Source organism: Montipora capricornis, chromosome 11 (genome assembly GCF_036669925.1).
Source record: "Montipora capricornis isolate CH-2021 chromosome 11, ASM3666992v2, whole genome shotgun sequence".
Lineage (NCBI taxonomy): Eukaryota > Metazoa > Cnidaria > Anthozoa > Scleractinia > Acroporidae > Montipora > Montipora capricornis.
The window spans coordinates 22,337,118-22,349,617 of NC_090893.1; the positions used below are offsets into that span (position 1 = coordinate 22,337,118).

Below are 12,500 nucleotides of genomic sequence, written 5' to 3' on the forward strand. Positions count from 1 at the left end.
TTGGCTTTTTTCCCAAACAGCCACATCGTTCATGCCAATTTTATTCCAGCAATGTTGATACACACTTTCCATTCCGAACGACTTGAGGTAAAAATGAAATTATTACAATAACGGGAATTAGTATCACCCACTAGTGGACTAATGCAAATCCTGCATCATGATTGGCTATGCTACTAGGACTATTAGCAATAGTCCTCGAGTAGCGAAAAGCGTGACGCTTTCTTTCGTTTAGTACCCAATTTGATATTTCTTTAACTTGCCTTTTGCTAACTTTATTATTACCTTTCTGTTCGACTACTTGGGTGATACTACAACAATTAGACCCTTCGCACTCAAGCCAAGGGCCACGGGTCAATAGCCCAATTGACCCGTAGCCCCTTGCGGGCTACGGGTCTAATTGTTAAATAATATATTTAGACGACGTTCTCGTTGGCAGAGTGGTCGTCCTTGCGTAAGCTCCCTAATCACTCGTATGGTGATTACAGACCCAACTCCACTCAGTCCTATTACCATTATAAATTATGAATTAACGATAATCCTTAATTTAGAGAAGAGATCATGTTGACCAACTGGGAGCTGGTCACTCGCGAGTTTGATTTACATCCCGTAAGAAGTGAACGAAAGATCGGTATAAAGTCAAGTCAAGTCACTTTATTTTCCATCTGTATTTCCGTCAGCTCTGAGGCTGTAATGCGAGCTTTAGCAACGACTACGGAAGAATCAGGATTCGCTCTGACGAAGGGCTAACGCTCGAAACGTCATCTTTTAGAATCTCTGTACGGTGGCCAATTTACATTATCAACTCCGATGATAAAACCAAATTTTTGTATACTACTTCCCCACCAACGCAGCACTACAGTTCTTTAGAAACTACCCCCTTCATTCATTTGTAAGCCAATGACCCTAAATATGATGTCATCACGCCACGCCCATGGTTACGTGACCAATAAAAGGAAACTCTAAATTTGTCTATGTGTTACACAATTTGGGTATTTAATCAGTGGTTTGATAATTTGCATTCGTTTTTGCATTCAGACAAGTATAGTTTTCTTTTTACTTTGAAAAATGTTCTTTTTAAAGAGATAAACGATACTTAATACCCATAACATTTTCAAAAAAGATGATTTTAAAAAAATCAATGCTTAGCTATATTCTGTATTTTGGGGTAAAACGTGCCACATGAAAAGAAGTAATTCAATTCAAAGACCACTGTAAATTTAGTTTTTGCTCAAACCGGAAGTTGGTTCGTTTACACATGCGCAGTTGATCTGAGAACGAGCGCGAGGAAGGGTGAGGAAAAATCTTCGATCCAAACAATTTGTGCGGTGATTTTTCTTGTCAGCTCACGATATGATGACGTCAGTCACCAGAAGTAATATTTCACTTCCTTAACAACCCGCCAAAAATCCGTCTGTGGCCCTTAAAATGCTTGAAATAGTCGGGAAGCGATAACAATAACGCGAATTCACATTTAACGAAGAAGTCCTGGTTGCCGTTGCCGTCGTCGTTGCTAAAGCTCCCTACTCAATGGAAGCCGACGGTGCCAAATTGAACGAAACCGAATTTGGCAGTCCTCCGACTTTTTCTCATCCAATTATTTCCAAATTGGACAGTATGTAGTCCCATTGACATACCATTGTCCTGGCGTGCAAAACAATCACTTCCGGTTGCCGTCAGCGTCTCAAAAAGGTGGCGTGCTTAAGCTGCCTATTAACCTACTTTAAAGGCATAACGCTATTAACATCCATCAAAACCTCACCTTTAGGCCACTCCCTTGTGCCACTGTTCTTTGTCGCAATACAAAAACTCCTGTTTACTGCGCTTTTCTCGACGACAGCGTCCATGTGGAAGCTCCTTGATTTCTGATTAGCGGCGTTTTGGTGGTCTTCTGTATCCTGATATCTCCACCCTGTGAACCACGTGATGTTGTTGTCCGACTGAGGACACCCGAGTTTAGCACGAGGTAGTCCAAATGTTCCCGAAGGCCAATCGGGAACCGAAGGGGATTCTGCGAAAGCAAAATAAAATGATAGGATATTTATCAGTCTTCCAATACTTTCTTATTCCCTGATGATGCAGATTGGCGAAAGCTATGATTAAGGTTTCAAAAGCAGCTCATGGCCTCACTCGAACAGTTTATTTATTTTATTATTCATATAAATACTTTATTACATACTCAGGGATGCCGCTAACCACTGGCTGCCGGTGAAAATCGCCGCTTGAGAAAGGGGTAATCGCCGGCTGAATTTTGGCCGTCGATCGAAGTAACGGTGACGATCGTACATTATTCTCCACAAAGTTTAAAAGTCATTCGATGAGTTAACAAAAAAACTGAATACCTGCCTGTCTACGGAATTATCGCTAGAATTTATCGATACTGGAAATGAAATAAAAGCGTTGTTTTGAGTACTGTTGTGCGCGTCGTGTGTTGCGAGACACTAGGAACAATCTTGTTACCAAGTCCCTTTGATGCCCAGAGCGCGAACCGCCTCAATGGAACCTTCAACCGGATGAATTTATTCTTAGCTACAGCCCAGCATACTTTGTTTGGAAAAAGGTTGAATAAACAGTAGCAGTAGGTTAGCCTGCAACTGGCTCTCCTTGTTAACCACCGGTCATTCGACGCAAGGAGAGCCTGCGAGCAACCTAGCAGCAGGCTCATGGGGATCTTTACAAAGATGATTACGCACATAAAATTAATGACAACGGAACAGACAACAACTTTAAGAATCCCAGTTGGCCGGAGGCAAACAAGTTAGCTATTTACAAGTGCAGGTGATAATTTGAGTGTAGTCCTGAGAAGAGTGAACTATTGGAGGGTAATGTGAAGTGCTCGTTTTCTGCCCATGTAAACCGTGTGAGCGTCAGTCCTACTAATGGCAATTTGGCCCACACAAGGACACAGAGAAAAACTCTGACCAGGGTGGGAATTGAGGTCCTGAGAAGGTCTCTTCAGGATGACAATAACCGACGTTTCGACACCCTGAGCGGAAGTCATCTTCAGAGTCAAGTGATTTGTGTAACGTGGGTACATGGTATAAACACTGGTCCAGGTAGCTCGAAGCACGGCTAGCACTAACCAGCGTTAAATCCCATGGAAACCTATCGGTTTTGATAGAGCGGTTTTCAATTGAGTGTCGAAAGTAATTAGCTAATTACTTTGGTTTTGCATCTACTTCACTCAGTGATTGGCTCAAAGTTTTCGCGCCACTTTTTCAACCAATCAGAAGTGAAACCAAAACCAATTGTGGCTCGCGCGTGCACATTTTCCCGCCTTTTGTGTCGGCTACGTGTAATTACTTCGAGTTTTGATTGGCTTACTGGATTGTTTCCGTCCTTTTTGATTGGTTAAAGTAATTACTATGGTTTTGGTTTTACGACACTCAATTGAAAACTGCTCTACCTCTTAACCAACGGTTAGCGCTAATCAGGCTTTGAGCAACCGGGCCCTGGTCGTTGATGTGATTGATCAACGAAGTTAAGCTAACATGTCATTGGCTGTGAAGACTGTAAACAGTGATTGGTGCGTTTCAATCCGTCTAGGTCTAATAACTGTACCTGGATTCTTGGGATGCACGTGACGTCACAAAAAATAAAATACGAAACTAAAGAGGCTTTTGAGTTTTTATCTTGATCAGCTACAAGAGGTTTTAAAAATGCATCTGTTTGTATGTTTTCAGCTCGGTACCGTGCTTCCTTTCGAAAATAGAGCAGTTTCAATTTCTGAGTTTTTCACAGTGCGTGACATGTCGACGGCTTTCGAAAAACATGCCAGTTGCATAAAAACATCGATTTCCCTCATGTTTTTGTGGCCTAAACAGCCAATATACTAGGAGACGTATGTTTGCTAGCTCATTATACAGCAGAAAGTGTTAAAGACAGCCAAACTAAATTCCAGATGTTTCCAAAGGTATCCGGCCGCCATGTTGGTGTACTTCAGTAGCACACCAACATGGCGCCTCCATACTAAACTCTACGAATTTGAGTAATAAATTTCACCGAATAACTCAAGTACGGAATATTGCACAGCCCTGAGATTTGGATCCGTTGTTTATTTGTTCCTCTTCAATAACATTTACATTTCTAAACTCAATTTCTTAAATGGTAAGCGATTCATGTTTTTACTTGCGTGACGTGCAACCCAAGAATTGTAAGCATTGGTTTATTGGTTTCCGTTTTAAGTTAGTAAACCGACTAACCAGTTTACCAACTTGAAACAAATACCAATAAACCGATGCCTACAACTTCCCACACTCTACAAACGACTTATGGACGACATCAACAACAGAAAAAAAATACACTGCAGGGGGCGTAGCTAGGATAAATAATGACCGGTTTCCAAAGCAACGAAAAAGTTTCTAGGGGGTCCGGGGCATGCTCCCCAGGGAATTTTTTTGATTTTAACTCTCCGTAGTCCCCTTTCCCGACCGATTTCTGTATATGAGCGGAAACCGGTATGGGAATCGCTTCTGTAATAACCGACCTATTTTTTACCTACACTACACATACAGACCTTAGACCAAGACGGATAGATAACATCCTCCTTGATTTCATAATTGTTGTATTTTCACTTACTAGGATTAAGAGTAAAGACTGCACGAAAGCCTTTCGATTTGCGGCGTGAAAAGTTACTAGAAAAACTCGAGGAGAAATTCACGAATAGCGGGAGCCCGGGAGATCCACGGTAGTCTTTGAGATAATCCGAAGGATCCGATTTCTTGACAATCTCGTGCTCTTCATTCTCCAAACTATTTACAAGTACAAACTTAATGGAATCGTCTCCTTCCAATCCTACGTCGAGAAATTGAATATGAGCTGTCTTTGTCGGTGGGACCACAAATCGCCAGGTGCATGTCTGCGCGATGGGGTATCCATCTTCGAAATAGTTTGGAGAAGTGAACTTCATCTCACCGTCATCCGCCAAGCTGAGTGTGAAATGGCAGCCTTTAACCAACAAAACAAGCAGAATGAGAAGAGAAGTCATCCACTGAGCCAAATTTAAACTAATTGGGTCAGTCAATTTCATCGGAAGGTCACTCTGGCTGTTTTTATACTAAAACCGCATAATCCGTAAAGAGAAATTATGGGTCATTCAATTTACTTGTCGACGATCGTCTAGCCTAAAGAGGGAATAAACTATGTGACACTTATTAACTTCAGTGAATAATTACAATATGTTTGTTCAATACATCTCGTACAAAGACGAGCTCAATGGGTCAAGAAGAAATCTCCACTTTAAAGTGCGTCTTTGAAGGTTCGTCCAGATGAATGTTAAGTCTTAATCCGGTTTTTTTGCTACACGAACTTGACACAAAGTACTATTGCCCAAGTTCGTCGCAGACCAAGTACTTTCACTCTCTGGAATGAGAGAAGCCAATGAAATGCACGAAGTTCACACCAAATATGCAGAGGAGTGAGCAAGTGCACTTCTAAAAATGTCGGCCTCCAAACCTTATGCGCATGCTCAGTACGGAAAACTCGTTTTCGTAGTCGTTCGATGAAAGGTGCCTATTGTCATCATCATCAGCACCATCATTATTAGTAGTATAATGAAAACAAGCAAGGTGTTTTTTTTCGCTGCTTCGATTTTTGCATTCAACAATTACTTTTTCACTGGATTGCATTGAGGCAACCACGTCAGCAGCTAATACACCTTTTTACTGGGTTGCCGTATGGCAATCCCAGTCGGAAAATGAGTAGATTTTCCGTTTTTTTTTTTTTTGTTTAAATTTTCCGTGTCGGTAAAAGTCTTCCCTGTCACTCCCCTGGTAAATGGTGTCTTTGTGCATAGAGCCTTCTGTGCGTATTTTCTTAGGATCGAGAGGGTAGTGGAAATGCATAGATTTCTCTGGTGGACACAGTAGAATCATTAACTTAGCCTGCAATGGCGTCGAAAGTCATGTAACGCGAATGGCGTTTTAGTGGATCCTTAAACAAAATATACCCTTATGGAGCTCAATAATGGAAAGTCAGTTGGATAAACTAGGCAGGCGATGAAAAACAAACACCTGTAATCTTAAAAGCGACGAGTAATGGACTTCGACAACAATCTATCGCCCGTCGAGCCGAAATCAAAGTGAGCTGTGTTTCTAATATTTTACCAAGTGTGCTGTTATGTAGAACACTGAAACCAAATGGAAAATTCTCTGGTAACTTATGGGTTCAACAAAGACAGAGAACGAATCGAACACCTTACGTGGATCTGCGATCAACTCTGCACAGTCTTCAGGTAAAAAAAAAATTGGAAATGTGACAGCCAAGAATTATTTGAAAGAAAGCTTGTCGTGTATTTTGTGCTTCATTATTCAAGGAAAAGGTTCTTCATGTAAACGGTTTGATTCAGAAATTGAGTTTGTTGCAATATTGCGCATATTTGAAACGATTGAGTTTCTTCTCTTCACGCACGTAATGAAAGAGAAGGGGTTTTTGCCTCTACAAGCAAATATGTTGTTTGCTTCAAAAAATTGTTCGCTGGAAAAGGTGGCCTTAATGATTTCATCGTGTTTTATGATATGCGAGCTTAACTGGATTGTTTTTATGGCAATAGTAAAGCATTTTCTTGTCAAAATGAGGTTAGCGTCTTTCTGGTGTGTTAAGTTAATTAAATCGTGAGTTTGTATTTGCCGTCTGCCGCGTTACCTTGATTTCCACTCTCAAAATTACCTCCAGAACCTACTTTTTGCGTAGAATAAGCTTTTAGAATGATGTTCTTGTTTTGCATAAAGCAAGCTAACAAAATCTGTACCTTGCTGAGTTCGCATTTGTTTGCGTTAACAGTATTTTGGGTCCGATGCTTCTGTTTGACGAGGGGTATATTGTTTTCGTCTCCCATCGAAACACTAACCCCGCCGGACAGGGATAAACTTCAGTGAACTCTGTCAGATGTTCAGAGAGCACGCTTAATTAAACTTATGGTGAAAAGAAGTTGCGAGGGAACTTGAAAATTATCAACATGTCAGCCCAGAAGCCAATGTTTCTCGCTTCTCTTTTATTTGTTATTCTTCAGAGACTGGAATGCTGTAGTTCAATACCACACAATTCAGTGCCTTCTGATTTTCTGTAACACGTACCACAGGCAACCCAGTGTATGCTTCACGGAAGCATCTCGTTGCATATAAGGCGGCAATTTCGATTTCTGTTGTTTCGAAAGACATTATTATAATAACAATAACAATAACAATAATAATAATAATAATAATAATGATAATAATAATAATAACAATAATAAAATATTTATATAGCGCTAGAATCCTTAAAATTATAAAAACGCTTTTTTAAAAAGGTGAGTTTTAAGTTTGTTTTTAAAAACGGAGACTGAGAAACTCTGCATCCCATAATAACAATAATAATAATAATTATATACTTAACATAGCGTCTTTTAACATTAAAATGATCAAAAGCGCTTTACATGAATTTAGTATAAAACCAAAAATACACAATTCACCAGCACCCTGAGAATTACTTGTTGTAAGCTAAATTAAGAAGATATGTCTAAAGTTCTTTTCTTAAAAATGCTTAGTGATGTTATTTCCCGAATATTTGCAGAAAGGCTGTTCCACAGTGTGGGGGCTGCCGCATGTGGAAAGCATACGCCCCTTCGGACGGTCCAAAAATAATGAAGAATTTGATCTAAGCGAATAAACAGAACACGACTTAATAGACACTAAGTTACTAATATAGCTAAGTGACATATTATAAATAGCCTTAAGCAAAAGTAACAATTAAATTTTTTAAATAGATGCGGTAAAACACAGGTAGACAGTGAAAGTTGTATAAAGCTGATGTGATATGATCATACTTTTTAGGGTTCGTTATTAATCTGGCTGCAGCATTCTGCACTCGTTGAAGTTTACTGATATGATATTTGGGCCGTAAAGTAGGCTATTACAATAATCGAGTCTGGACGTAAGGAAAGCATGAACTAATGTTTTAAGGGATTCCTGTGAAAGGTATTTAGAAATTCTACGGATATTGTGAATATGGTAAAAAGCGGTCTTGCAAACTTGATTTATGTGAGAATCCACACTAATCGAATTGTCAAATATCGATTCCAAATTCCTTACGTTAACCGAAGGATCAATCGTGTGATCCATAATAGCTATTTAAAACAATATCTGCAAAAAGGTCTATTGAAAATAAAATAATAATAAACTATTCTCGTTTGTCTCACGATGTGTTCACTTGTGATGTAGATCGCGACGTTTCGACTGCATACTGCTGGTCTTCATCAGGCGATGACGTCGACTGGTTACGCGTCACCTTTTAAGCCGGATGCTCCGCTGTGATTGTTTGGTTTTCAGCAGCTGTGATTGTACAGACCGCGCTACAGAAACTAGAGGACGACCCCAGCCTTGCGGACCGTACGACACTAACCGGAGAACCGGACGGCCGCCTCACCACACGCGTGAACAGGAAGCCCACGCACACTGATCAGTACTTAGCGTATGATTCCCACCACCCGCAATCAGTAAAACGCGGTATTGTCAAGTGCCTCTACGGGCGCGCCAAACGTCTCGTAACAAAACCCTCTGTTATCTCAAAGGAGAAGAAACACCTGTCTTCTGCTCTTGTCTCTGATGGTTACCCTCTTTCCTTCTTTCTTGCAGAAAATCACCAAGACCAGGAAACCTAGTAGCAGTGCTGAGCCCACGATCAAGTACAAGTCTACTGCGGTTTTACCCTATGTCAAAGGCCTATCCGAACAACTTCGCCGCTGCCTACAGCAACAAGGCATACGCGCTGTTTTAAGTCGGAGACTACATTAAGATCACATCTAGTACGACCGAAAGACGCTGTCGAGCAGACTAAACAAGATGGCGTCGTTTACAGGATTCCCTGTGAATGCGGTAAAGTATACATCGGTGAGACTGGAAGACCTATGCAAGATAGAATCACAGAAACATGAGCGAGACATTCGACTTGCCCGTACCCAGACCTCCGCCGTTTCAGAACACGCTAACAAGACCGGACACAACCCGCTTTGGAACGAAGTAAAGTTTATTGATCGTGATGATCATTGGTACACACGCAGGGTCAAAGAGGCGATTCATACAAGACTTCACCCTAACAACATCAACAGGGATAGTGGAATAGAAATTGCGGAAACATGGATGCCCACGATCAAGAAACACAACAACAGGAGAACCGTGCGACAGCGGACCGACAGCGAGGATCGAAATGCACCAATCACAGCGGAGCATCCTGCTTAAAATGTGACTCGTAGCCAGTCGACCTCATCGCCTGATAAAGACTAGCAGTATGCAGTCGAAACGTCGCGATATACATTACAAGTGACCACATCGTGAGACAAACGAGAATACTTTATTACTAGCTGTTCTCAATGAGAAGGGAAATGCTCGAGAGTAAATCTTACAGTAATATTCGAGAGTGCAATTATTGCGACTGCTTTCGTTCCAAATTCGACCAACAATGCGAATAATCTGCAGCGAAATGTTTCTCGAACCAGAGAACAACTCAGTTTGAAAGCTCTGACAACTTTCAATAAGATATCTAAGTCGATTCATAGTGAAGTTACTGTGAAAACAACAGGAAAATCCGCCACAACTCAGAGAAACGAATATTACGGTTTTTTCTGCCATGTGATTAGCCGAGCATTTGTTCGGTGTCCGACGGCAATCCGAAGACTGTCACTCGATGGCCCGACGAAATGCCGAGTGTACCTCAGAACCCAATCCACAAGGCATAGCATTTATAATCGGGCGAACTCAGGCATGCAATCTCGAGATTCATTGCGCGATAGCCTCGAGATGCATTGCAAGATTATTGTACTTCACCACGATGAATAACAGCAACCTTTTTTTACGTCAAAATAAAATCTTTGGCGAAGATTCAATAAAGCTTTCGATTCCCCGGACAAGATCTTCACCGGGCCCTGAAGCTAACTTACTCACGCGTGCCTCGTCGCCAATCAGAATCAACTCTATACAATACTTTTCATACTTTTTCGTTTAGTTTCGTGACTCTAGGACTTTGAACTCTGTCACGCGGACCGTCACGTTTTTGAACATGTGATCTGTATTTGAACATGTGATTTTGTGTATGATTTGAGATCGATTAGATTTGAGATTGAGAAATTATATTTCGGGCGGTTTGGAATTCCGCGTGTATTCAGCTGGATTTGTCAGATATTCGTTGGAATTTGAGGTCCATTAAAGAAGAAGACAAAAAATTTATCATACTTACTTTCATAGTAACAGTAATATATTTTGTGATTTGCAACTCCTGCACCGTATGGATAGCTTCCCCCTTCCCTGTCTGTGTTCCTATGGTCTTCGTTGTCAAACCGTATGAACTCTTTGGTAGCTATAGCACCCTTCACTCGCTGACACTCCGACGAATTGAAGACCTTCAGGTAAAAAGGACTACTCACTGGGAGGGTGACTGGCGTTCGTTTGTCACCATCCGTTCTGCAGCAGTACCTTATCAAGGTATTTCTGTCGTATATGCCGTCAGGAAGTGTCCCTCCTTTCGTGTTTTGGTTCTTGTTGTCCTCATCGTCCCAATAGACAAATCCCTCTTCGAGTCCTTTGGGACAGTCCCCTTTCTTGAATATGCAGTACTTACCTGCAAATAAGCAATAGCACGTGTAAACGAATGGACATTGAATAGCCCATTTCCGAGTTGCTGTATGCCTCGGTTTTAAAGCGAGTCCTAGTGCACAACCATTCAAATGGAAATAAGTTGCGTATTTCTTATGCATATCAAACTCATTTCCCTTACAATAGTTGAGCACCACGACTCACTTCGAAACCGAGGCAAACAGCAACTCGGAAATTACCCATTTCTGAATTCATTCAAGTTTAGCAAGGCCTACGTTTACTATTTACATCCGAGGAGTACCATATCGAGAATGTCAACCATTCAGAAACACTAGTCTTAGTTCGAGACGAATGGGAGACTGCATCCGCATTCTATCGAATTAGTTTTCATAAACCAATTGGAGTAACTGAATTTGTCAGCATTGGGCAGCGTTCTTTGAAGAAGAAGCCAGAATACAATTAACAACTATTCATCAAAGTGGAGGTGGTTAGTAGTGGGATATTAGGGAGCTTTAGAAACGACAACGGCGACGGCAACGAGAACGTCACAAATTTGCATATTTAGTGGACAACAACAATAGCTTTGCACGCCCTGCACGTGCGTTTTTCATTTTTGTCCATTTCTTTGCCGTCGTCAGCAAAGCAACAACGTGAAATTACCAAGTTTGAAGTGGTATGGAGAACGTCAGCACCTGGAGATAAATTTTCATTTTTCTCCCCTAAATTAAGCGCCGCTCGTAACGGTTTCATTCCTGAGGGACTGAAACACCTTTGTCATATTAAAAGGCTTGGAATAGACGCGAAGTGATCGCAATAACGTGAATTTATGTTTTTACATGACGTTCTCGATGCCGTTCCCGTCGTCGTTGCTAAAGCTTCCTATTTATCGACCGCGCCACGATGATTTTAACTACCCTATTTTCTCAACTATTACAAGTTCTTTTCCTGCGTTTTTATGGGCCTTATTGATCTTGCGGGACCAAGCGAGAAATCCTGAGTGGGCAGAAAAGCTCCATCTTGCCCTTACATAATAGGCAGAGCTCCCGTTTCTAGCCCCAGAAAGCAATATTATAGTGTATATGGAAATAATTATGCTTCAGCATAAAGTGCAAAATTAATATCATTTTGGTGCTCTTTTCTGATCTTTAATCTTTATCCCGCCGCTCTTCGCTAATAAGGTTTCCCGCCAGGCTGGCTGCCTTGTAACCTCAGCAGCAACTACACTGGATGAAAAATAGATTTATCCAAATTTTCACAGTGCAAATTAATGTGATGCAAACATGTGTTTACTCCAGAGCAAAGCTGAAGCAAACATGGTACATGTAAATGCCACATTTGCACACAAGTGTAAATATAGAAGCAAATGTGGCATTTACTATGTTTGCTGCAGGTTTGCTCTGGAGTAAAGATTATGTTTGCATCATATTTAACCTGTCAAAATTTGGTGCAAATCCATTTTTTCTTAATGTGAATTAACACTTACAGAGAATAATTATTATTACATTGTGGATTTACGAGATGATGATGTTTGAGAGACCATCACAGTAAAATGAGTAACTCATGTAGTTGGCTTAAAAAATCGAGGCTTGAACGAGATTTGTTGGCTTGACAGCTGAGATGGTACAAAAATGCGAAGAACACTAGCAAATATCCCATTGTACCTAGAGGACGCGATTGACTCGATCCAGAAAAGGGCGCTAGCAGTCAGCTTCCCAGGTGTGTTCCCTATGACGAGGCCCTGCGAACCGCAGGAGTTACAACCCTTACTGCACGCAGGGACCACATATGCAAGAGGTTTATTCGGAACATTAAAACCTCCAGATTCCTTTCTAATCTACTACCAACTACAACAGAAGTCTCCCAGGGGTACACACTACGTGTAAAGGTTAAAAAGTTGTACTGATATACAATACAAACATTATCTTCCTGCTTCAAAGACAA

General features: G+C 41.1%; 1 protein-coding gene across 1 annotated transcript in view; it reads right to left on the reverse strand.

Annotated features, from left to right (window-relative positions):
- Positions 1–12,500, reverse strand: part of LOC138023813 (uncharacterized) — a 38,038-nt gene that overhangs the window by 13,445 nt on the left and 12,093 nt on the right. The window contains exons 3-5 of the mRNA XM_068870897.1: positions 10,204–10,584; positions 4,576–4,944; positions 1,760–2,008 (exon numbers count right to left, since the gene is read on the reverse strand). Coding sequence (XP_068726998.1) covers positions 1,760–2,008; positions 4,576–4,944; positions 10,204–10,584 — 999 coding nt within the window. The remainder of the gene's footprint in view (positions 1–1,759; positions 2,009–4,575; positions 4,945–10,203; positions 10,585–12,500) is intronic.